This window comes from Macaca mulatta, chromosome 11 (assembly GCF_049350105.2).
Source record: "Macaca mulatta isolate MMU2019108-1 chromosome 11, T2T-MMU8v2.0, whole genome shotgun sequence".
NCBI classification, from domain to species: Eukaryota; Metazoa; Chordata; class Mammalia; order Primates; family Cercopithecidae; genus Macaca; species Macaca mulatta.
In genome coordinates this window covers 119409997-119436434 of record NC_133416.1, presented here as the reverse complement: position 1 = coordinate 119436434, position 26438 = coordinate 119409997, and the positions used below count along the sequence as shown (strand labels likewise).

Genomic DNA, 26438 nt, shown 5'->3' with positions numbered 1-26438 from the left:
TATTAAACTGGATCAGTAGTTTCCTCCTCCATTTTGCAAAGCTCTCTCCTAGAACACAGCTAGGACTTTTAGGGGTGGGGGCAGAGAAGTAAGAGAGTGAGAGAGGACAAGGCCAGAGCTTTCTTTTGAAAAGAGACTCTGTTTGAAAGCCATGACTGTGATTCTGAGGTTGCATGCACATCCTTGTATTTGAGAAGCTTCCTATGCAGGAAAAACTGGTGAAATAATATACAGATCAAGCCTGAGAGTCTCTGATAAAATATTAATATTATCAATCACTGTATAGATATAAACTTTGGTATCTGTCTAGAGAGATACAGATGATATTAGATTCCATTAATGCTTTGAAATTTACCTTGAAAAAATGTACATCTTTAGGCCAGGTGCAGTGGCTCATGCCTGTAATCCCAGCACTTTGGGAGGCCGAGGCAGGTGGATCAATTGAGGTCAGGAGCTTGAGACCAGCCTAGCCAACATGACGAAACTCCATCTCTTCTGAAAATACAAAAATTAGCTGGGTATAGTGGCGCGAACCTGTAATCCTAGCTAGTTGGGAGGCCGCGGCAGGAGAATCACTTGAACCCCAGGGGCAGAGGTTTCAGTGAGCCGAGATCATGCCATGGCACTCCAACCTGGGCAACAGAGCAAGACTCTGTCTCAAAAAAAAAAAAAAATTACATCATCTGACTATTTTGTCAGAATGTAATTTAACTCATTAAATTTGTTTAGAGGGGCTATTGACTGGTGGTCACTGAGGTGAACTTTCAAATGGAAAATTCCATCAATAATACTGTTAATCTCCCACTGCCTTCTGATGCAAACTTCTGACTCTGATTATAAGAAAATACATTACTGACGATATTTTTGAGCAATCTAAATGTGTGAAAATAAAAGTTAGAAAAATAGAAATGTCCTTATAGTAATCATTCTGTTGTTTCTATGGTAATTTCTCTCCATTTTAATAATCCCTAAATGAAAATTGCATTGGTATTTGCATCCAAAATGCATATGTATGAGCTTACTTTTTATGTTCCTAGCAATAAAATAGAGAGATCAGACAGATTCCCTCCTTTTAAGATATTATTAACATAAAAACAATGAACATAAATTTTACCTAGCAACAGTGTGTGCTGGAAATATAGCACTATTCTCTTTAAATTGCTAACTTATGATTACATTGAAAATCTTTATTGTATCAATTAAAATTTTCCATCTGGTATGGAAAAACTAAAACACTCAGTACTAAGCAGATGTCTTTGAACTTAGACTAAATCAATAGCATGAAACTAGCATTTATTGCTATAGTCTGGTTATACATATGTATAAATATATAGATATATATATTAGTCTGGTTGTGTGTGTGTTTATGTATATATTATCTTATACTGTTTTTATTTTGATTGAAGTTTTTTTTTGTTTTTTTTTTTTAATAACTGGCTTTTGGCCTTTCTAGTATATCGTTAATTCACATTTATATTTAAGAATTCATTTAAAATCTCTGTGATTCCTGGCTGGGCATGGTGGCTCACGCCTGTAATCCCAGCACTTTAGGAGGCCAAGGCAGGTGGATCACTTGAGGAAAGGAGTTTAAGACCAGCCTGGCCAACATGGTGAAACCCCGTCTCCACTAAAAATACAAAAATTAGCTGGTCACAGTGGTGGGTGCCTTTAGTCCCAGCTACTCGGGAGGCTGAGACAGGAAAATCTCTTGAACCTGGGAGGCGGAGACTGCAGTGTGCCAAGATGACGCCACTGCACTCCAGCCTGGATGACACAGTGAGACTCCATCTCAAAAAAAAAAATAAGATCTCTGATTTCTGATGTTTGTTATTTTGTTATTTTCTTAGAAAAGCATATAGCAAGTTTATATAATAATAAGACTACTTATGTGTTTCAACAATGTATTGTGAATTCTCTTTCATTTGTTTTGTCTATGAAATTGCAATTAGTTACAGATTATAATACCTAAAAGCCTGGACTAAAAATACACACACACACACACACACACACACACACACACACGTACACATGGAAAACAAAAGCAAACAGCACAAACAGACATTTTCTTTTCCTATTGTAGGTGAATGAATTGGTGCAGGTAGAAACATACCTCCGCAGTGAAGGTGTGCTGGTGCGATACTGGTATCCCATTGATATGTTGGAAAGGCCCCCAGCAGGCTACCGAAGGACTGCCACCAATGGGCTGGTCACACTGGACAATACCAACCTTCAAATTCACAGGTACAGTTGGGCCCTTCTTTCTACTGGGTCACAGAACTCCACCAACCTCACTCTACCACATGTACCATTTATCCTCGGCAAGAAAGTTTTTCCTTCAAAGCTAACACTTAGAGAAGGCAGCTAATAAAGATAACAGCAAAATTGCAGGAGGTGTGAAGAAAAGTCGGGGGATCTAGGGGCCAGGCACGGTAGGTCAGGCCCGTAGTCCCAGCACTTTGGGAGGCCCAGGTGAGCAGATCACTTGAGGTCACAAGTTTGATACCAGCCCAGCCAACCTGGTGAAATAGCATCTCTACTAAAAATACAAAAATTAGCCGATCTTGGTGATGGGCACCTGTAATACCAGCTACTCTGGAGGCTAAGGCAGGAGAATCTATTGAACCCGGGAGACGGAGGTTGCAGTGAACTGAGATTGTGCCACTGCACTCCAACCTGGGTGACAAAGGGAGACTGTCTCAAAAAAAAAAAAAAAGTTGGGGGATCTAGAATCATCTGGCTTATGCAACATGCACGCTGCTGTGATTTGGAGGGACTACTGGATAGCTAGAGATTGACTGACTCATTGAACTTAAGACCACCCAAACGCTGCAATGCAGTCTTAAACGGAGACAGCAAGAGGTCTTGCCATCTAGACAGATAAGCGTATCTGGAGTTCCAGTGAGAGATGAGAACTGGAGATATACTCAACTTGGTTCAAAATTGTCAACATCGTGAGAATTTGTGATGGCTAATGGATGAATAGCCATCACATTCCACAGATTGGAAGAGCGTCATGGAGTAAGTTACAGAGAGTAAAGCAAGTCAAGAAAAGGTAAGAAGATGTCCAGATACAGTGTAAGCTCCTTTCCCTGTGAAGCTGATCAGGTATTGCTTGAGTGCTTTCTATGGGCCTAGCACCATGCAGGCTTCCAGAAGAGAAGAGAAGGTGTTTGAGGCATGTGCCTGCCCTCAGTGGGCTGAAACATAAAGATCTGGCAAAGCTCCCTCATAGTCACCATTACCAATTCCCCTGAGAATTATTCCTTTCCATCTTAAAATTTCTTGCAATAATTCAGAGAAAAATATAATAATAAATGGAGTTCTCTAATAAAAATTTCCAGAAACTATTTTTCATGCTGTTCATCCATTAGCCATCACAATTTCTCATGATGTTGACAATTTTGAACCAAGTTGAGTGTATCACCAGCTCTCATCACTCACTGGAACTTCAGATATGTTTATCTATCTAGACGGCAAGACCTCTTGAGATAGACCATCTCTGCTTGAGATTGCATTGCAGCGTTTGGGTGATCTTAAGTTCAATGAGTCAGTCAAATTCACAAGACCAAAACAGGTCACACGTGACCTTCTTAGCTTTACTTAGCAAGATACAGGACAGGAAGTAGGCATACCACAGGCAACATCACGAATGTTTCTTCAACAGGGGTCCTCACAGTCATCCCCATAGAAGTTCACGGGTTATTCCCTGACCCTACCTACTGACCCCACCTACCTACCCAAGTGTCAACTCCAGTGTGAAGGAGAAATGTCCCACGGCAGGGCTCCTGCAGCCAGTGACTGAACAGCCCCATGTCCTAATCCAAGCTGATATATCTTGTGAACACTCCACAGGCATGACTTCCAGGGATTTCAGCAAGAGGCATGCCCAGTTACAGGCATCGCCATGCTCCAGAAGCCTCAAAGCTGTGGCTTCCCACCAAGAATGTTCTTCACAGTCCTCCCCATTTAGACACAGCTTGCCTGTGAGGGGTCACTAGTATCATAAGCAGTGCCTTGTGATGTTGCCGACATTCTTTGTCACGTTTTCAGAAGAACTGACTTTAAAACAGCTTAACCAAAGGCAGTTCTGAGGTAGACAAGGATACGGTTTTGTTGACCCTTAACTCACAAATAATCTCATAAGCCCCTAAAATTTAGTGTGTGAGGTGGAATCTGAATTTTTCCCCAAAATCTCCTCTACCACTGGCCTTCCCATATCTGGAAGGGGCGCCATGAGCCATCCTTTTTCCTCAAGAGAGCTGTCGGCAAGTGCCATTGACTGTTCCAAAATATGTCCCCATCTGCACATGTCTCCATTCCCACCTCCACCACAACAGCCCAGGCCTCGGCTCTCCTCTCCACAACAGCTGGAGCGATCTTTTAGACACAGAAATCAGTTCTCCCTTCTGTAATGCACACCTTCCCATCGAGTACATTCAAACCCTAACCTGCCTCACAAAACCCCACAGGAGCCTCTGAGCTTGGCAGCCCCTCATCTGTGGTGCTCACACAGCTAGTGTGCTTCTTCCTTAGGGATGGCCCGAGTTCCCCCTGACTGTCTCATTCTGTGATTCAGATCTCAGTGAATTCTCACCTCTTCAAAAAGCTCTGCCCTCACTGTCTGAGGTGACTGTCCAGGCGCTCTTTGTCAGGAAACTACAGTATTTTAATGCTTTCCCAGGACCTGACATTTTTACTGCTGTTATTTTGCTTGTTTGTTAAAGTTTGTTCTTGTGGGCTGGGTGCGGCAGCTCACACCTGTAATCCCAGCACTTTGGAAGGCCAAGGTGGGTGGATCACTTGAGGCCAGGAGTTCAAGACCAGCCTAGCCAACAGGTGAAACCCCAACTCTACTAAAAATACAAAAATTAGCTGGGTCTGTTGTCATGTGCTGATGGTCCCAGCTACTCAGGAGGCTGAGGCATGAGAATCACTTGATCCCAGGAGGCAGAGGTTGCTAGAGTCCCCAGTGCCTAAGCTAGGCCCTGACACACACTGTAGACCCAAAACAGATGCTGAAAAAGGTCCCCAAACATACACGCTTGAATATCAACATGGTATTATTAAGAAGACATACATGCTTGAATGTCAACATGGTAATTAAAAGCTTTTAAAGCTTTATTTAATAAGTCTTTTGGTCATATTTTTTAGCAAACATCTTTGATAGATGAAACCTGTTGACTGCTGACTAGCAACTGAGAGAGAAGGCAAGAAAGTCCTTGTAGAGTTACAGTCAACTTACAAGTGTAGGACGTTTACTCGGTGTTACTGCGGTGGTCTTGGTATTGGAAGACATAGGAAACATGCCATGCAGATCTGTGTGATCATTCAGTGGTTGGATTTCTGGTCCCAGCACAGATTTTCATCAAGATTGTTTTCTGTGCTAAAGCGGTCACAGTGGTTTTAAAGAAGACTTTGGTGAGCTGGGCCTGGTGGCACACACCTATAGTCCCAGCTATTTAAGTGGGAGGCTGAGGCGAGAGCATTGCTTGAGCCCGGGAGTTCAAGGCTGCAGTGAGCCGTGATTACCAGTGTCCTCCAACGTGGGCAACAGAGCAAGACCTTGTCTCAAACATTTTTTTAAATAAATAAATAAAGAGGATTTTGGAAAACAGAGGCTAGAGCAGCAGTGGCTTCAGAGGCATTAGCAGTGCACAGTGTCCAAACCGGGGCTGCAGGTCAGAAGCGAAGCAAGCTTATAGCCAGGCGCGGTGGCTCACACCTGTAATCTTAGCACTTTGGAAGGCCGAAGAAGGAAGATCATTTGAGCCCAGGAGTTCAAGACCAGCCTGGGCAACATAGAGAGACCCTGTCTCGGCTGGGCACAGTAGCTCCCACCTGTAATTCCAGCACTTGGGGAGGCCGAGGTGGGCAGATCACTTGAGGTCAAGAGTTCGAGACCAGCCTAGCCAACATGGTAAGGCACCGTCTCTACTAAAAATTCAAATATCAGCCAGGCATGGTGGCACACGCCTGTAATCCCAGCTACTTGGGAGGCCGAGGTAGGAGAATCGCTTAAACCTGGGAGGCAGAGATTGCAGTGAGCCGAGGTCACACCACTGCACTCCAGCCTGAGTGACAGAGCAAGACCCCATCTCAAAAAAGGAGAGAGAGAGAGAGAGACCGTGTCTACAAAAATAAGAAAAAAATAGCTAGGAGCAGTGGTACATGTCTGTAGTCCCAGCTATTCAAGAGGCTAAAGCTGGAGGATCGCTTGAGTCTGGGAGGTCAAGGCTGCAGTGAGCTATGATCACGCCACTGCACTCCAGTCTGGGCAACAGGACCCATCTCAAAAAAGCCCAAGAAAACAAAACAAGCAGTTCTGTCCCTGGTAACTTTGGCCTATAAAGTCTGAGGTGAAAGCCATGGGGAGAACCGTGGAGTTCTCAGCTTGCCCATTCAGTCCTTATCAGTTTTGCTGCCATTGTCCTAATGTGCTTTGTTAATGCAGTGAACACATGGGCTTCCAAGGAGGGAGGAGACAGGAGAAGTGTGTTTATTATTCATCCTGGCATGAGAACCACAGAGACTGGTGTTGATAAGGAAGAAACCACCTACGATGTAGTTTCTTAGCTGCCTTCTTTTTGTTTATCTTCACTTCACACATACACTCATCAAGTGTTCCATGTGGGGTTGTTTCTTTAATTGCCATTACACCTAAATTTGAATTATGATATACCAACATTAAATTTAATTAGAGTCAGTAGGAATATCAAATGACCCCCGTGGGTTCAGAGTGAGTTTGGGGCCTAGGTTTTTGTTTTTTAGAAACAGTCTTGCTCTGTCACCCAGGCTGGAGTGCAGTGGCACAGTCATAGCCCACTGCAGCCTCCAACTACTGGGCTCAGCAGTCCTCCCACCTCAGCCTCTCAAGTAGCTGAGACTACAGGGCGATTTCTATTTTTTTGTAGAGAGGGAGTGTCACCATGTTACCCAGGCTGGTCTCAAACTCCTGAACTCAAGTGATCCTCCTGCCTTGGCCTCCCAAAGTGCTAGAATTACAAGTGTAAGCCATTGCACCTGGCCCCGTAAGATGTGCTTAGGCACTAATGAGCTGTTATTCAAGTTGAATGCCGATCACTTCACAGATTTATCACATTAAAAAAATGCCCACAATGGTATTTTTGTAATAGCTTTATTGAGATATAATTCACATACCATACAATTCACCCATTTAAAGTACACAAGTCAGTGGTTTTTATTATATTCACAAAGTCGTCCAACCATTACCACAATCAATTTTAGAACATTTTATCACCCCAAAAGAAACCCCATACCCATAGCAGTTACTTCCCTTCCTCTTTCCTACCATCTCCTGGCAACCACCAATCTATTTTCTATTTATCTGCATTTTCCTCTGGACAATTTACAGAAATGGAGTCCAATATGTGGCCCTTTGTATCTGGTGTCTTTCACTGAACATGATGTTTCAAGGTTTATTCCTGTTGTGGCATGTGTCAGTCTTTCATCTGTTTGATGGCTGAATAATACTCCATTGTATAGACTTACCATTGAGTTAATGGACACTTGAGTTCTTATCACTATTTGGCTATTATGAATAATGCTACTATGAACATACATGTGGGTTGGGCGCAGCGGCTCACGCCTATGGTTCCAGTGCTTTAGCAGGCCGAGGCGAGCGGATCACAAGATCAGGAGATCGAGACCGTCCTGGCTAACACAGTAGAACCCCATCTCTACCAAAGGTGCAAAAAATTAGCCGGGTGTGGTGGTGGGAGCCTGTTGTCCCAGCTACTCGGAGGCTGAGGCAGGAGAATGGCATGAACCTGGGAGACAGAGCTTACAGTGAGCCAAGATCGTGCCACTGCACTCCAGCCTGGGCGACAGAGTGAGACTCTGTCTCAAATTTAAAAAAAAAGCAAAAAACATACATGTACAAATTTTTGTGTGGATGTGTATTTTTATTTTTTTCCCTACAGTACTTTTTTGAGCTGGGAAAAATCAAACTTAACAATATAACTCAATGTGACTTTTGTTTAAAACTCAAGTGACTCCCTTAGGGTTTGGAACATCAGGCTGGAAGAGAAGCCTGCGATGGGATCCTCTCCCTTCAGAACCTGCGGCCTGGTCCCAGTATGGGGGCCGGAGCATCAGGGCTTTGAGCATCTCACCTACCTTTTCCCTTGCAGGGAGCTGCTGCGCTGCGAGGCTGCGCTGGCCAGGCTGTACTGCCGCATGGCCCTGCTCAATATCTTCGCCCCCAAGTTGCCTCACTTGTTCACCCGCCTCTTCCACATCCCTGCCATCCGGGACATTACCCTGGAGCACCTGCAGCTGCTGTCCAATCAGCTCCTCGCGCCTCCCCTCCCAGGTAAAACTTGGCTTTGCTGCTGTCACTCTGGAACTCAGCACCAGGCGGGTGCTGTGCATAGTGTAGTCATTCCCTGCGTGAGGGCAAGAAGTGCCTCATTGTGCACATAGGCTCATGTGAGAAATTGCACCCAGGAACTGGGATTCTCCTGGCAGGGCTTTCTCACTCTTTGAAAAATGTAATGGATTACTCTCTTGAGTCATTACTCTGTTAAGCATTCATCGAGTTTCCCAGAATAATTGTGGATCAAAGAAAATTAAGTATTATTTATGAAGCCAAGTCACGGTATTGTTGCCACAGACAGTGTATTTGACATTAGAAAGAAAGGGAATGTTCCTGTCATCAGCGTCCTCCAAAGCAGACCTATTTGGTTCATCATAAGTTCTGGTGAGGCTGTTCCAAAGGTCAGCCCTTGGCATGAGGGCTGTGTCTGCTACCCAGTGAATGCCAGGTGATGAGTCTGCCCTCAGCCCTGTCCAGGACTGAGGGGCCCTTTCTGTCTTCCCCTGGCATCTCAGCCTCTGACCTGCCCCCTTGATCTCCCAGCAACTAAGATGGAAACAAGAGGTCTTAGCTGGGCGTAGTGGTGGGTGCCTGTAGTCCCCAGCTACTCGGGAGGCTGAGGCAGGAGAATCACTTGAACCCAGGAAGCGGAGGTTGCAGTGAGCCAAGATTGTGCCACTGTACTCCAACGTGGCAACAGAGCAAGACTCTCTCTCTCAAAAAAAAACAGAGGTGAGGCAGGCAGGGGGCACCCCTCAAAGCTCACTTGCAGATAGCATTCTGAGCTCAGTCAGCATCCTGGGTAGCTGCCCTCCAGCTGACAACTGTGGGGTCCCACCCAGCCAGGGCATGTATGCCCTACATCTCTACTGGCCCATATGAGCACCTGGGGTCCACAGCCCACCCCAAGAACTTAGATGCCCTGAAACATACCTGGAAAGCATCAAGTGTGGTGGCAGAAGCTTTGCCATGATGATCTAACAAGCTTCTCTACAGGCTCTGCCCTGAGGTACCCTGCGAGGGCGGGCCAGGGTAGTCAGACAGATCAGGTTCTAGGAACCCCTGGATCCAAGCAGCCCCATTTGATATATTTCATAGACCTGGGCCTCTCTTTAGATTTTATTTTAGGAAACAGTTTCACAGCTGAAAAGAAAGCAAAAGTATGATGCCCATTGATCTCCTGGGTCCCCCTCCACCATCCTAAAGCAGAGGATCTGAGTGCCGGCATCTGTTATCCAGGACATCATATCCAGGATAACCCTCCCATCTGGGGTTTCCGGATGGGTTATTCATTGTCTGTTACTTAGACTCTCGCAGCTACTGGCTGCTTTGATTCTTGTCAACTTCTGTTTCCTTTCCGTCCCCAGACGGCACCATCAGCTCCAGCTCGATCCTCCTGGCGCAGTCTTTACAGCATTGCATCCATTCCCAGAACTGCTCCGCCACGGACCTCTTTTACCAGGGCAACTCCCAGACAGTGAGAGAGTGGCTCAACGTGGCCATCACCCGGACCCTGCACCAGGGCGAGGAGAGCCTTTTAGAGCTGACGAAACAGATCTGCTCTTTCCTGCAGGTAGAAGTCTAAAGCTCATGTTCCTGCAGTGTGGTTACCGTTTTTTACTGGGAGTCTCACTGGCTTGCTGAAAATGACTCTCCTTTCCCCTCCAAGTCCCCATTCCTCTCAATTTCCTTTTCCTAGAAGCTCTTCTGCTTTATCTCATCTGTAGGTTGCTTCCTTCCAGAGGGCTATTTAGTCGTTTGGCTGCTTTCCTGGGCCATGTGAGATGAGAAGATGAAATGCTGTCCCTATGTTTAGCCTGTGGCTTTCCTTATTCAATGTCTCTTTGCAGACAGCACCAGAGCAGTTCCCCTCCGAAGAGTTCCCAATTTCCGAATCCAAAGTCAACATGGACGTGAATTTCCCTGGGGCAGCTTTTGTTGTTGTGTCTTGTAAAGAAAGTCAATCTGGATTCCGCAAAGAGTAAGTTGCCTGTTCTCAAGAAGATGGTGATGGGGAGAGGAAAGCTAAATAAATTCTAGTGAAACTGGCCAAGGAAAAAAATTCAAATCACTTTGATTCTTTAATGCAAATGACTTACAGTTCTCTTCATATTTCTGTGTTTGGGGAATTAGTCTATAAAGAATGACCTTCTAAACTAGACCCTGTATTAACACCCACCCATCCCTCTTTCTCAGCTCCTCTCTGTACAAGGCGCCATGGGCACGGGTGCTTGTATACGGCCTCGGCCACAAAGTGAAGCGAAATGGCCAGCTGAACCTCATCGAGGCCGCCTGTTACCCACGGGACGCATCCCCGGCCAACACTGGGCTTGCACCTCCCCCCACCGCTGACCAGTACCCCTCTGTGGTCCTCTCCACAGACAGGGTCCACATCAAACTGGGTGAGTCTCCAGCAGCTTGTCGTGATGAGAACAGCTGGAGTCATTCTCCGCTTGCCTTCTTTGTGAAGCTATAATGAATTGTGTACCTTGCATTTTCCAATTCCTATTGATAAAGAATAGGACTTCTTGGGACTTCTTCTAGAAGAAACTGCTGTTAGGCCGGGCGTGGTGGCTCAAGCCTGTAATCCCAGCACTTTGGGAGGCCGAGACGGGCGGATCACAAGGTCAGGAGATCGAGACCATCCTGGCGAACACGGTGAAACCCCGTCTCTACTAAAAATACATAAAAAACTAGCCGAGCGAGGTGGCGGGCGCCTGTAGTCCCAGCTACTCGGGAGGCTGAGGCAGGAGAATGGCGTGAACCCGGGAGGCGGAGCTTGTAGTGAGCTGAGATCCGGCCACTGCACTCCAGCCTGGGCGACAGAGCGAGCCTCTGTCTCAAAAAAAAAAAAAAAAAAAAAAAAAAAAAGAAACTGCTGTTTCTTTTAGAGGCAGTAAATTAAAAGACTTATCTTTCCTACCTAGGGAATGCCTGGCAGATGCTGTCCAGAGTACATTGGAGATTTCGTTTCTTTTCACAAGTGTGTGCTGAGATGTGTCTGTTTAGAATGATATAACCAGAGCAATCACAACCTTACAGCTGACTCAGGCTATGATAATCCCAGTTGCCATTCCTTGAGTTCTCATTAACCAAATTCTCAACATGGCTCACTGGGGCACTGGCCACTGTGAGCGTCTGCTCCTCATCTAACTGGAAGCTCGATTGCTCTCATCTCCTGGGCATTTTTTTGAAGCCTCCATGGTTTTAGAGTTAGATGAGGGCTCTGCCTCCACATGCCCTGAAGCTGTCACTGCCTGTCCTCTGTATGCACCAGGGCCCGCTGGCTCTGTATCTGAGTATGCACAGAAAAGAAAGGAAATCCTTGTCACAGGCCTGCACTGCTCCTTCTTGGCATGCTTGACAGGAAAAGACTGACACGTGTTTGCCAGAGACAGAAAACATATATGAACTTTTAGCCAAAATAACAGGCCTGGGCTTCTCCACAGCCCCAGTCCTTAAGACACTGCATCTTAGGGAATGAAATGAAACGACATTTCTTAAGTGATTTGGTCATTGCTAAACAACTTTATGGTCTTTTTTATTAGAGTCTGTTTTTCATAGTATTTTGCCTATACTAGCTATATTTTAAACTTTACATTTAAAACAGAGGATCTCTGTCATTCCACAATTATCACCATGTAAACATTCACCCCAGAGTACACAAGCTAATGTGGTTTGCTTCTGACTTGTCCAAAGCCCTCTGATGCCCTGGCTTCTGTCTGACTGGTGTTTATAGAGGGGCTTGGGGTGCAGTGCAGGATGTGAGGGGGATCAAGCCTTGGACCTTCTTCCTTTCACCGTAGACAGCTTTGGTCACACGTAGGCCACGGCAGTGACAAAAGGTGATAAGATAATCAAAACCCAAGGTGCCAGTAGTCTTAAGTCTTGGGGACCCCTTGCTGGTCCACTGTATAAGCATAATGGTCTTAGTGGGATTGCAGCCATACCAAAGGACTGATTATTTCTTTACCAAGCTGGGAATATCCCAGTGAGGCATCTTTTAAAGTGTTACTTACTGTCCCTGTTCTAGTTGGTATCTAACTGAATGACAAGTGCGTGTCCTCTGTTCTCATCTCTGCCCTTTGTCGCATTTGCTGAATCCACCCCAGTAAGAGGACTCCCTGGAGGGATAGCCTCCATCTCCTCGTGTCCCTGCAGCCCACTGTCCGGAGTGTCGGGAGTTATGTGTCCTCATCCTGGAGCAGATGAGTGGGTGGGCTCTCCAGCCCTGTTTCTGTGTGCACACCCGGCAGGATCTTTTGTGAGGCTTATTTGGGTCAGGTGCTGCCAATCACCTGCTTTCCTCCTGGGTGCTTCTTGCAGGGGTGTCTCCACCTCCTGGAGCGGTTCTGGTGTTACATTCCTTGCCCCTGGAGTTCCCACTGGCTATGGCCTTCGCAGAGCAGCTGCTGTCCTGGAAATCAGAGGACAGTGAAGGGAAGTCCGAAGATGAGCCTGACACCATTCCGACATCCGTCCTCCTGCAGGTGGTGGAGCTGCTAGGTGAGGCTGCCTTCCCTGGGGATCGGAATCTAGGGTGTGGGTGGAGCTGGCATGGTGCCTGAGGAAGGAGCTTGCCAGCTGGTGCAGGGAGTGGCCACAGGTAACCCAGGCAGCTGCAGCCTCCTTCAGATTGCTGTCGTTTGAAGTGGGCTTGGGGAATAGATCTTAAGGTACAACCTAGACTCCCAAATCCATGATTTGTCGGGTATTTTCATTATTTTGAGGAGTGGCAACTAACGAACGACGAAAATAAGATTAACTTTATCCACTTCACTTTAAAACAGAAGTATACGCCATTATTATAACTTTAGGGGTGAAGGGTGGTATGGAAATGAACAATGTTGCAAAATCAAAGGTTATAACTGCATAGGTCCTCAAAGGGTCAAGAAGGTTGCAAAACTCATGGAATGATAAATGTAAAAGTTGTGCATTTTACCATATGCAAATTTACCTAAACAAGTTCTAAATAAATATTAAACTTTAATTAATGATATACCTCTTTAAGTGTGTAGGGAGGAAGCATACAGATGTCTACAACTTATTTTGAAATAATCAAAAACTAAGATGGGTGTGTGGATGAAGAGAGGGGTAGATAGACATGTAGTAGAGCAAATACACAACATGTTTATGGTGGAATCTAGCTGGTAAGTACACAGGTATTTACTGTATAATTTCTTCAGGCTTTCTGTATTTTTTAAATTTTTTCATGATGTTGCAGGGAAGAAAACATTGCACACTCGGCCGGGCGTGGTGGCTCACTCCTGTAATCCCAGCACTTTGGGAGGCTGAGGTGGGTGGATCACCTGAGGTCAGGAGTATGAGACCAGCCTGACCAACATGATGAAACCCTGTCTCTGCTAAATACAAAAAATTAGCCGGGCATGGTGGTGCATGCCTGTAATCCCAACTACTCAGGAGGCTGAGGCAGGAGAATTGCTTGAAACCCAAGAGGCAGAGGTTGCAGTGAGCTGAGATTGCGCCATTGCACTCCAGCCTGGGCAACAAGAGTGAAGCTCCATCTCAAAACAGAAAACGTTGCACACTCGGATGCCTTCAGTGCCTTCAGGGTTCAAACAGATCAGCTAAATGAGGGAAATAAAGAGGAAAGTTGGCAGGGGGACTTTGGTGAGCCGGAGGCACAGAGGACACGTGTCCTGTCACCCACTGCTACAGGAGAACATGGCCCTGCTCCTGCCAGAACCGTAATTTCTTATTTCAAGAAAATCCAGGAATCCAAATGTCGATGTTAATTTCTCAATTTTTAAATGTTGGCAACCAAGTCAAATTCTTTCATACACCCTGGGAGGGCCGAGTGCAGTGACTCACACTTGTAATCCAGCACTTTGAGAGGCTGAGGCAAGAGGATCGCTTGAGTTCAGGATATGAAGCAACATAGCCAGACCCTTTCTCTGCAAAAAAGATGAAAAACACCCAGGGAGTGAATAGGGGGAACATAAGCGGGAACACTGTCTGAGAATGAGTTTCAACTCATAGGCCGCCATGTATAATTTTGGTGAAGAACTATCTCCAAGGTCATCTTACATGAATGCTAAACGGTAAAGCAAGGACAGCGGAGGTGACGTGAATAGTTCTAGCATCTGAGGGCCTAGCCCTGTGCCCCAGTGGAGAGGGGAGCATGGACACCTGTCCTCTGTGAAGGTTCTATGAGAGCCCATGTTCCAGGACAGTCACAAACTTGTTTCCAACCAGAATTCGCAAGCAATGTCAGTCCTGAGAGAGCAGGAAGCTTGGTCCCCTCGTTGGTAGGTGCTGGACTTAATAAGTCAGCTTCAGCAGGCCCTTGGGATTCCCCCGGCCAGTAATCTTTTATCCTGTACAAGAGCCATCTGGATGTAGCAAACTGCAGTTCGCTCTTTTGCAGGGTGAGGGCTCAGCTGGCTCAGTGGGATGCAGGCTTTAGATGTTCATGATCCCTAATCGTGTCTTACGTACATGAGCTTTCTCTCTTTCCACTCAGATCCAGGGTATGTGTGAATGTAAGATACGCGTCTGGTACGAAGGAGACCTTGGCACAAACGTGTGGTCCTAGACAGTGTTTCCCAAACTTCAGTCATTATCATGCCACCATTGTATGATTGTTGCCATGTCCACAAATTGTGCCTATCAGCATTTATTTACTTACTTATTTTATTTTTTTGAAATGGAGTCTCGCTAGAGTGCATTGGCATGATCCACTGCACCCAGGCTGGAGTGCAGTGGCATGATCTCAGCTCACTGCAACCTCTGCCTCCTGGGTTCAAGTGATTCTACTGCCCCAGCCTCCTGAGTAGTTGGGAGTACAGGCGCCTGCCACCATGCCCAGCTAATTTTTTTGTATTTTTAGTAAAAACGGGATTTCACTATGTTAGCCAAGCTGGTCTCAGTCTCCTGACCTCAGGTGACCCACCTGCCTTGGCCTCCCATAATACTGGGATTACAGGCATGAGCCACTGCACCCAGCCAGCATTTATTTATTTAACAGTTTTTATTGCAATCAACTCCTCCTTTTTTAAAACTTAAATTTAGTTTAAAGGAAACCTTGGCCAGGCACGGTGGCTCATGCCTGTAATCCCAGCACTTTGGGAGGCCGAGGTGGATCACGAGGTCAGGAGATCGAGACCATCCTGGCTAACACGGTAAAACCCCTTCTCTACTGAAAATACAAAAAATTAGCCGGGCATGGTGGCGGGCGCCTGTGGTCCCAGCTACTCGGGAGGCTGAGGCAGAAGAATGGCGTGAAACCAGGAGGCGGAGCTTGCAGTGAGCCGAGATCACGCCACTGCGCTCCAGCCTGGGTGACAGGGCGGGACTCTGTCTCAAAAAAAAAAAAGAAAACCTTTACATCACTTCTCTAAATACAAAATTAGTATCCATTGGCATAACTAAAAGGTGCCCATAAAAATAAATACAGGCTGGGCCTGGTGTCTCACACCTGTAATCCCAGCACTTTGGGAGGCTCAGGCAAAAGGATGACTTGAGCCCAGGAGTTCAAGACCAGCCAGGGCAACACAATGAGACCCTGTCTCAATCAGTCAATCAGTCCATCTGTCCATCCATTCATCCATACATACATACATACATTCAAAGAAAAGAGTTGCCGTCACAAAAATCTAGCTGAATACTGTTCCCTGTCAAAGGCTCTGGGACTCTGGCCCACTTTCTCTTAAGGATATGCCAGCCGGCCAGGCACAGTGGCTTACACCTATAATCCTAGCACTTTGGGAGGCCGAGGCGGGTGAATCACCTGAGGTCAGCAGTTAGAGACCAGCCTGACCAACATGGAGAAACCCTGTCTCTGCTAAAAATACAAAATTAGCCGGGTGTGGTGGTGCATGCCTATAATCCCAGCAACTCGGGAGGCTGAGGCAGGAGAATTGCTTGAACCCAGGAGGCAGAGGTGGTGGTGAACCAAGATTGCGCCATTGCACTCCAGCCTGGGCAAGAAGAGCACAACTCCATCTCAAAAAAACAAAAAAGAATATGCCAGCCTTGGCCAGGTACAGTGGCTCACACCTGTAATCCCAGCACTTTGGGAGGCTGAGGCACACGGACCACTTGAGGCCAGAAGTTCAAGACCAGCCTGGCTAACATGATGAAACCCCATCTCTTCTAAAAATATAAAAATTATCTGGGTGTCCTGGCACATGCCTGTAATTCAAGTTACTCTGGATGCTGAAGCATGAGAATTACTTGAACCTGGGAGGCGGAGGTGGTAATGAGCTGAGATCACGCCACTGCACTCCAGCCCGGGTGATAGAGGCAGACTCTGTCTCAGCAAACAAAACAAAACAAACAAACAAACAAAAACAAAGTAGCTTCAAAAATTATTAAAGAAGGCCAGGCACGGTAGTTCATGCCTATAATCCCAGCACTTTGGGAGGCTGAGGCGGGTGGATCACGAGGTAGGTCAGGAGTTCAAGACCAGCCTGACCAAGGTGATGAAACCCTGTCTCTACTAAAAATACAAAAATTAGCTGGACATGATGGTAGGAGCCTGTAATCCCAGCTATGCGGGAGGCTGAGGCAGAGAATTGCTTGAACCCAGGAGTCAGAGGTTGCAGTGAGCTGAGATCATGCCACTGCGCTCCAGTCTGGGTGACAGACTGAGACTCACTCTCAAAAAATAAAAAATAAAAAAATAAAGTATTTTTAAAATATGATTTAAATTTTTAAAAAGATTAAAAAAAAAAAAAGAATGTGCCAGCCTCATGGCCAGGCACAGTGGCACACACCTGTAAACCCAGCGCTTTGGGAGGCTGAGGTGGGAGGATCACTTGAGCCCAGGAGTTCTAGACCAGCCTGGGCAACATGGCAAAACCATGAAAACTGTCTCTGCAAAAGAAAAATAATAATACAAAAATTAGCTGGGCATGGTCTCACACACCTGTAATCCCAGCTACTCAGGGTGAGGTATCGCTTGAGCCCAGGAGGCTGAGGCAGCAGTGAGCTATGATTGTGCCACTGCACTCCAGCCTGGGTGACAGAGCAAGACCCTGTCTCAAAAAACAAACAAACAAAAAAAACCACCCTCAAAGTAAGGCTTTCTTGTTGACAAAAATCAGGACTAAAAGAGGAGTTTAAAAGGAACAATGTTTCAGTGTGTGTTTTAGTGCCATTTGGTAAAATTGGCTTGTGTGCCCCATAGTAAGCATCCAGTACTTTGGGAAACATTATTCTAGGGACTTATCACCAACATGCTGCATAACCTTTTGAGACAGAAAATGATGGTGTTTTGCTGGCACCCTGCCATTGGGCACAAGGGTCAAAGCCTTCACCTCTGGGGCCGACCCCTCAGCTCTGAATCCCAGCTCTTTTGTCTAGTAGCTGTGTGACCTCCAGCCAGGCCTCCACCTCCCAACCTCTGTTTCTCCATCTGTAAGAAGGGACCGAATTGCACAGTCTCTGTTCACAGAGTTGTTATGAGGGGCCTGGAACGTAGCCAGTGCTGCATAGTAATTACTGTTACTATTTTCATTTGCCTCAGGAAACTTCCTGTGGACCACGGACATGGCAGCCTGTGTGAAGGAGCTTGTTTTCCATCTCCTGGCAGAGCTCCTGCGCACTGTGCACACTCTGGAGCAGAGGCGGCACCCCGCTGGCCTGTCCTCCTCAATCGCCCTCCAGCTGAACCCCTGCCTGGCCATGCTGATGGCCTTGCAGTCGGAGCTCCACAAGCTGTACGATGAGGAGACGCAGAACTGGGTCTCAGGCAGCACCTGTGGGGGATCCGGGGGCCCGGCGGCCGGCGACCAGGGCAGGTTCTCTACGTATTTTCATGCACTCATGGAAGGGTGCCTGGCGGTGGCCGAAGTGACCCTGCCTACTAACATGAGTGTCACAGCCAGCGGGGTGACCTCAGCGACCGCCCCAAATCTCAGTGACTCGTCCTCCTCCTCCTCGTCCTCGCCAGGACAGACCCCGCAGAGTCCCAGCCTCCTCTCCAAGAGGAAAAAAGTCAAGATGAAGCGGGAAAAGGCCGCCTCGTCGGGCAAGCGCCAGTCTTCCCGCACCGTGGACTCGGACCCCACTGTGCTCAGCATCGGAGGCAGCAAGCCCGAGGACATGCTGTGGTTCCACCGCGCACTCACCCTGCTCATCATCCTCCGCCACCTCACCAGGAAGGACCCACAGGGGCTGGGCGTGACGAGTGACGCCATCGCTGATGCCTGCCAGGCCCTGGTGGGCCCCACCGCCCACAGCCGTTTGCTTGTGATCTCCGGGATCCCCACCCACCTGGACGAGGGCGTAGTCAGAGGCGCCATCCGCAAGGCCTGCAACGCCCACGGCGGGGTCTTCAAAGACGAGATCTACATCCCGCTGCAGGAAGAAGACCCCAAGAAGCCGAAAGACAAGGCCGAGGGCGGGGACGGGAAAGCTGAGCCCGAGAAGACACTGGCCTTCCCTGGCTCAGACAGCATGGAAGTCAGCACGTCCAGCAGCCTGACCCCCGCCATGAGCATCAGCGCCTCTGCCTCCACCAGCCAGGCTTCCATCTGCAGCTCCCAGGGCATCTCCCAAACTGTCAGCGACCTCTCCGTGGATCCGCTGCCTGCCGGCCTCGAGCTGCCCATCCCTCCGGGCCTGTTGGAGCCCCACGTGGTGTCCAGCCAGGAGAGCCTGGACATTTCCCTGTGCAGCACTGGCAGCCTGGGCAGCCTGGGCAGCCTGGGGGAGCCCCTGGACAATGCAGAGACGGCCTTGGTGTCAGACATGGGCTCCATGTACACAGTAACTTCCCTGGACCACCAGCCCCTAGTGGCACGCCCCATCAAAGGCTTCGCAGTGGTGGAGGTAACAGCTCTCAAGCCTCTGCAACCACTAAATCATGACCCATTTCAATCCCCCAAGCCTCTTTAAACCTTCCAAATTTATTTCCTAGTAGGTAATGGTAGAGCAGTCAGGGGCTCCCTGGGATAGCCCTTGGAATGAGCACAATGAGTCTGCTGGGGATGACATCTCTAAGAGTGACACCAAGTCCCATATCACGAAGTAAAGGGGAGCCAGAGGGCTCAGGGCCTGGCCTTCCATGGTGGGTGGCTGCCATCGGTGCATTCTGACTCAGCCCCGTCGCATCTTCTTGAGCAGCCTTGGGTTCTTTTTGTTCTTTTTGGTGTTGCCATTGGCAGGAGGGATGGTCACTGAGCAGTGTGAGGATAGACGCTTGCCATTCTGTCCCAGGTGATTCTGAGTTTCAGATAACCTGCATGCTAGCGAGTCATAGTTCCACTGCAGGATCCCATGTATTTCTTAAGCCTCGCTGTTTAGAAATCCTGCATCAAAGCCTTTCTGTGCCTTTGCGTAACAATACAGGTAGGGAACTGACATGCGTTATACTCTCCCAGCAGGCTCTGCAAGGAGGGTTCAAGGATCAAGCAGCTAGTTTCTTTCCTAGAATCACTTCTTTGAATCCATCCATCCTCCTTCGTGGGGACTTCCTCAGTTAGGCATGGATTTTTACTCCCTGGGAAACAGAGGCAAGCCACAGACCTAGCCGAGGTTTAGTGACGAGATTTCAGGTTGAGTCGTTTGCTAAAAGTTGCTGTTGCTGGCCTGTGGGAGAAAGTTTCCCAGGAGGTCCAGCTCACCGGAGTCGGGCAGCTCTCACATCTCTCCAGACAAATAGAGAGTTTCCAGGAAAAGGTGGAAGGGAGAAGTTCACTCACACTGAATGCCTGGTCACGCTACTCAAATCCTGACCCTGTTCTCTGTTCACACAGATAAGATCCCGAGCCAAAATTGAGAAAATCCGAGCAAGTTTATTTAACAATAATGATTTGATTGGTTTGTCAAGTTTGGATGGTGAAGATGAATTGATGGAAATGTCAACCGAAGAGATTCTCACCGTGTCTGTAGTAAATCAGAGTCTCTTTGATACTCAAGGGAGCCCAGGGTTAGAAGATTATTTCAATGATAAGTCAATTAAAGGTGGGTTCTGGATTTGTTTTTAATCTGTAGACTTTGTGGAGCAATTTTAGGCTCACAGAAAAAAATTGCATTAAAATCTCCTCTCCTCCCCAGTGTCCCCTATTTTTAACATCTTGCATTAAAGAGGAACTTGGCAGCTATTCCTGGGTTGCAGATTTTGAAAACAATTCAGACAGTGTTGGGGAGATGGGACAAGAGGCTCCATTGTTTGCCAGTAGGGGCTGATTGTGTGCATCTTTGTATGATGTGAAAAGAAGAAATGTTCCCCTCCTCTCCCAGCTGTCAGGGCGCTGAAGGCCATGGGGGCAGCCCCTGCCACAGGCCTGCCGTGTTCCAGCTGGAGAGGCTACCAGGGGTGGCTTTGTACCGCCTGCAACAGGCTTGAATGTGGGCTTGTATTCAAGTCATTTTTTCCTTTTTGTCTAGCCAGGCTTCCCCTGGTTCAAGTGCAAGTGTATTTATTTTGTTCTGTCCTATGCAGCTAGAACATTGCTGGTAAGTACTTGGTCATATGCTTGAGGACAGCTCATGCCTCTCCCTTGTAAACTGACCCCTGGGAAAGAAACAGTTCCAGCCCTTTTTTCTCTGAAGTCCCGTTTGCCAGCCCTTTTGCCATTCTGGTGGCTCTTTTGTGGAGCAAACTCTGTCTCCTTCCCACTAATTTCTTTTTTTTTTTTTTAATTCCTCTTTTTTTCTTTTTTTATTCCTTTTTTCTTTTTAAAATTCTTTTCTTTAAAAAAAATTATTTTACTTATTATTTGTACAGAGAGTCTTCCTATGTTGCCCAGGCTGGTCTCAAACTCCTAGACTCAAGCAGTCCTCCAGCCTCGGCCTCCCAAAGTGCTAGGACTATAGACGTGAGCCATCACACCGGCCTTAATCTAATTCTTTAATGTTTGAAATTTCGTCATAGAGTTGCTATGTTGTTTTGTGTTTTTGAAGTACAAAATTGTAATTTTTTCTTTTTTTTAAGACAGAGTCTTGCTCTGTCACCCAGGCTGGAGTGCAGTGGTGCAGTCTCAGTTCACTGAAATTTCCACCTCCCGGGTTCAAGCAATTCTCCCTGCCTCAGCCTCCCCGGTAGCTGGGATTACAGGCACACCACCATACCCAGTTAATTTTTGTATTTTTAGTAGAGGCGGGGTTTCACCATGTTGGCCAGGCCAGTCTCAAACTCCTGACCTCAGGTGATCCGCCCGCCTCAGCCTCCCAAAGTGCCGGGATTACAGGTGTGAACCACTGCACCCAGCCAAAAAATGTAATATTGAGTAGAGGTTTTGTTGTTTAAAATTATGACCCCAGGCCCGGCAAAGTGCCTCATGCCTGTAATCCCAGCACTTTGGAAAGCCGAGGCAGATGGATTGCTTGAGCCCAGGAGTTTGAGACCAGCCTGGGCAGCATAGTGAGACCTCGTCTCTACAAAAAATAAAATAAGCTGGGCATGGTGGCGCATGCCTGTAGTCCCAGCTACTCAGGAGGCTAAGCTGGGAAGATCACTTGAGCCCAGGAGTCGGAGGCTGCAGTGAGCTGATATCACACCACTGCAGTCCAACTTGGGTGACCCCATCTTTTAAAAAAAAAAAAAAAAAAAACTTGCTTACCCCAATCATGAAATCTGGAAATGTTCCCTCAGAGGTAGGATCAGGGTGAGGTAAGTGAGATCTTGGGGACACAATTTAATGGGGCTCCAGAAAACTCAGTAAGATAAATATTCTAGTACATTTTTTAAGTCAAAATTAATGTAAAGTATCCATGATCAGCAAAGTGTTAAAATTTTAAATAAAGATAGGATCAGCATTACTGATCTTTTTCTCGGGCTCTGATATCGGTCAGCACAGCACTGTAAATATTTTGCTTATTATGGAGGTTTTTTTACATTAATTTTTTTTTTTTTTTTTTGAGATGGAGTCTTACTCTGTCGCCCAGGCTGGAATGCAGTGGTGTGATCTCGGCCCACTGCATCCTCCGCCTCTGGGGTTCAAGCAGTTCTCCTACCTCAGCCTCCTGAGTAGCTGGGACTACAGGCACCACCATGCTGGCAAATTTTTGTATTTTTAGTAGAGGGAGGTTTTCACCACGTTGACCAGGCTGGACTTGAACTCCTGACCTCAGGTAATCCTGCGGAGGCCTGCCTTGGCCTCCCAAAGTGCTGGGATTACAAGCGTGAGCCACCTTGCCCAATATTTTTTTTTTTTTTTTTTTTTTAGCTCACAAGCGCTACTAAATAATTTTGACTGATTAAAATACTACAGTAAAGTATTGTTTATCTTGATGACTGAGGTTTTTGGCATTTCCTTAAATCTTGCCTGGCATTGAGCAAAGGCCTCGGTGGGCTCATCCTGGTCCCAGTCCTGTCCCTTATTGGCATGTGTTTTGCCCCCTCAGCTCTCAGCTGCCCCCAAGGTCGATGTCAGGTCTGCTTGACAGGAAGCCTGAGGTCTTTCTGCCATGATTGTCTTTCCCAGTCTTCTCATACTTAGATACTGAATTTTAGTTCTAGTTCCTGGTTCTTTTACAGTCAAACTTTCCACATATGGTACCTGGTCTTTTGGTACTGCATGGATATGCCTCATGGTGCCAGGTACACTCCTCTTGTGAGGGTTGTTGTTTTGTTTTGTTTTGTTTTGTTTTGTTTTCTGAAACAGAGTCTCACTCTGTCACCCAGGCTGGAATGCAGTGGCACCATCTCGGCTGCAACCTCCACCTCCTGGTTTCAAGTGATTCTTGTGTCTCAGCCTCCCAAGTAGCTGAGACAACAGGCACACGCCACCACGCCTGGCTAATTTTTGTATTTTGCTTCACCATGTTGCCCAGGCTGGTCTCGAACTCTGACCTCAAGTGACCCACCTGCCTCAGCCTTCCAAAGTGCTGGGATTACAGGTGTGAGCTACCGCACCTGGCCTCATGGGTTTTCAACTTGTGACTCTGCTGAGTCAGCTTAGGGCTCAGCCTCTCTCTTCCCCGCACCTGCCCCTCCCACCCTCAGCCCAGATGTGCTGGAGTTGCCACAGCTGGGCCTGGCCTAGGCCAGACTCCCCAGGAGACGGAGCAGGCCAGAGGGAGTGAGGGGCCTGGGTTGCCAGGAGAAGGGAGTGATTCCTGAGAACATGCAGATGGGTTCATGACTGGCCCTTTGGAAAGGCGAGAGCACCTTCTGGAGTGCTTGTTTGGGAACAAAAAAATATTTTTTCAGTGCTCATAGACAGTTTTCTTGTATCTCAGAAAACTTTCTTTTTCACCTGCTCATTGCACCAATTTTGAAGAATATTTCCTAAGAATGCGATCACCTGTTTAACAAGTTGTACTTCCAACTAAAAATACTTGCTGACTGACTATCATCTGGGACTATTCTAGACTAAACTGCTATGATAAATAGCCCCAGGAGGACAATGACTCAAGTTCAGTGGAAGTTAATTCCCTGCAGATGTAAGAGTCAGGGTGAGCATTGCAGTGTGCCCACCTTCGGGGAGGGGCCTATCATCCCCGAGCAGCCAGGTAGGGGCCAAGTGCAGAGGACAGCAGCCTGGCCCCCATGTGCCTCACATCCCACGGTGACCACGGTTGCAGGGCCTCACCTTACAGCAAGGAAGGCTGGGCATGTGCTGGGCTGTGCCCAGAGAGGGAACCAGGCTTTGGTGGGCAGCTCGCCCTTCCTCTGATGTCCATCTACTGCCCCTTTCAAACAGTGTTTGCAAACAGAATGCTCGCAGGGCTTGTCCTGATGTATGTTCACGGCAGAATTATTTTGCCCCCTCTCCATCCAACAGGGGAGAAGCTGGTGCCCGGGGCCAGAGAGGTTCTGACGGAGATATTTAAGAGCTGTGCCCATTCAGAGCAGACGCTGAGCCTGACACCAGCGAAGCCCATCAGAGTCTCTGACATTTATCTTAGCAAAGAGCAGATCAACTCCCAGACCCCAGGCAACCTCCTCCACCTCTTCTTCACCAATGTCCGGCCTCCAAAAAAGGTGCTGGAGGATCAGCTCACCCAGGTAGCTGCCCATCCCCACCATACCCAGGCTGGGCCTCGCGTGCCCCACAGGACGAAACTCAGAGCCTCCCTGCCACCTCTGTGCTCCACAGATCCTGAGGAAGTATGGCGTGCCAAAGCCCAAGTTTGACAAGAGCAAGTACAGCAAAGCCGGGAAGGAGCAGCACCCCGTGAAGGTGGTGAGCACCAAGCGGCCCATCACCAAGCCGCCCACCAAGGACAAGGCCGTGCTCAACAGCGTCAGGTGTGTGCCCCAAGGAGCCTGGGCAGCCTGGCCTGTGGGCAGATGTGGGGGCGCCCTCCGTGCAGGAGCCTGGGGGGCTGCAGCTCCTCTGGAGGAGCTTGGTGTCAGGCTTTGTCACCCAGGCTGGAGTGCAGCGGCCCGATCACAGCTCACTGCAGCCAGGCTCAAGTGATCCTCCCACCTCAGCCTCCTGAGTATCTGGGACTACAGGCACATGACACCTCACCTGACTAATTTTTTAAATTTTTCTGTAGAGATAGGGTTTCACCATGTTGGCCAGGATGGTCTCGAACTCCTGGGCTCAAGTGATCAGCCTGCACTAGCCTCCCAAAGTTCCGAGGTTACAGGCAGGAGCCACTGTGGCCGGTGGGTGTCTGGGTCCTTTCTGCTGAGCTCCTTTCTCAGTCCTCAGCTCCATCAGGTGAACACTGGAGTTTCATTTTATCCACAGGTGTGGTCAAATCCTGACCATGCAGGCTGGAAAGCCGACCCATCTAAATGAAGACAACATCTAAAATGTTGTACTTTTTTGTTGTTGTTGTTGTTGTTTTTTATTATACTTTAAGTTCTAGGGTACATGTGCACAACATGCAGGTTTGTTACATATGTATACATGTGCCATGTTGGTGTGCTGCACCCATTAACTCATCATTTACATTAGGTATATCCCCTAATGCTATCCCTCCCCCCGTACATTTTTTTTAATCCTACTTCTTTTAGCCACACAAATAATGCATAGTTATTGTAGGAAGATTAGAAAATGTATAACGCCTTAAGCCCAGGAGTTCAAGACCAACATGGCAAAACCCCATCTCTACAAAACAATATAAAAATTAGCTGACTGTGGTGGCATGCACCTGTGGTCCCAGCTACTCAAGAAGCTACTCAAGAAGCTGAGGCAGGAGGATGGCTTGAGCCCCGGAAGTCAAGGCTGCAGTGAGCCATAATCACACCACTGCACTCCTGTCCAGCCTGGGTGACAGAGCGAGACCCTGTCTCAAAAAAAAAAGAAAAAGAAAATGCATAGTGCCTATTGGAAAAAATTAAATTGCCCCATGCATAGCAACTACTTTTAAGTACATGACCTTTGATTTATGCCTCTATATTATTTTCTTAAGTTTTGAACGACTAAAATAGTACAAAATTCAAAAGCATGTGCAGTGAAAAGCCGCTCTTCCTTCCGACCATTCTTAAGCCTTGAAGTTCCCCTCCCTGAGCCTGCAAGGTTACTTCTGTAGCCTTTCAGAAGAACCCTTTCTATAAATATAGAAGCAATTCTATACATATGCCCAGTATTGGGTACCATACACAATGTCCACACCTTGCCATTTTTATTTTTCTTATTTATTTTTTATTTTTTGAGACGGAGTCTCGCTCTGCCGCCCAGGCTGAAGTGCAGTGGCGTGATCTCAGCTCACTGCAAGCTCCGCCTCCCAGGTTCACACCATTCTCCTGCCTCAGCCTCCCGAGTAACTGGGACTACAGGCGCCCGCCACCACGCCTGGCTAATTTTTTGTATTTTTGGGAGAGACGGGGTTTCACCATGTTAGCCAGGATGGTCTCGATCTCTTGACCTCGTGATCCGCCTGCCTTGGCTTCCCAAAGTGCTGGGATTACAGGCATGAGCCACCGCGCCCGGCTGCCATTTTTACTTAATACTAATTTTGGAAATCATTTCAGACCAGTACAAAAAGAATTCCCCATTCCTTTTTTAAAAAATAGCTACATGGCATTCCATGTGTGGATATGCGTATATATGTAATAGAATATTCTTTAGATACGGGGTCTATGACTCTCGAGTACACAGAGATGAAACCTTGATAGCAAAATATTACCTAGCAAGAATCGCTAGAGGAATTGTTTAACCAGAAAAATAAAGGTTTTAAAAAGTTAATTCATTATGTAGAAATGGTGTTTTTCAATCAGCACTGTCCCATA

The 26438-nt window shown here is 47.4% G+C and overlaps 1 protein-coding gene and 1 long non-coding RNA gene across 9 annotated transcripts in view; one reads left to right on the top strand and one right to left on the bottom strand.

The window, feature by feature from the left end:
* HECTD4 (HECT domain E3 ubiquitin protein ligase 4) overlaps nt 1-26438 on the top strand; it is a 228744-nt gene that overhangs the window by 183877 nt on the left and 18429 nt on the right. For all 8 annotated transcript variants that reach the window (XM_028829925.2, XM_028829923.2, XM_028829924.2 and 5 more), the window contains exons 55-64: nt 2081-2241; nt 8151-8332; nt 9703-9908; nt 10186-10316; nt 10532-10737; nt 12662-12841; nt 17826-19132; nt 20059-20266; nt 24034-24257; nt 24349-24500. In XM_028829925.2, the coding sequence (XP_028685758.1) occupies nt 2081-2241; nt 8151-8332; nt 9703-9908; nt 10186-10316; nt 10532-10737; nt 12662-12841; nt 17826-19132; nt 20059-20266; nt 24034-24257; nt 24349-24500 (2957 nt within the window). The remainder of the gene's footprint in view (nt 1-2080; nt 2242-8150; nt 8333-9702; nt 9909-10185; nt 10317-10531; nt 10738-12661; nt 12842-17825; nt 19133-20058; nt 20267-24033; nt 24258-24348; nt 24501-26438) is intronic.
* LOC144333098 (uncharacterized) lies at nt 9229-25520 on the bottom strand. The gene is made up of 2 exons (XR_013401455.1): nt 22971-25520; nt 9229-9535 (listed from the first exon to the last, which is right to left on the bottom strand). It is a non-coding gene; the product is annotated as an uncharacterized LOC144333098 (long non-coding RNA).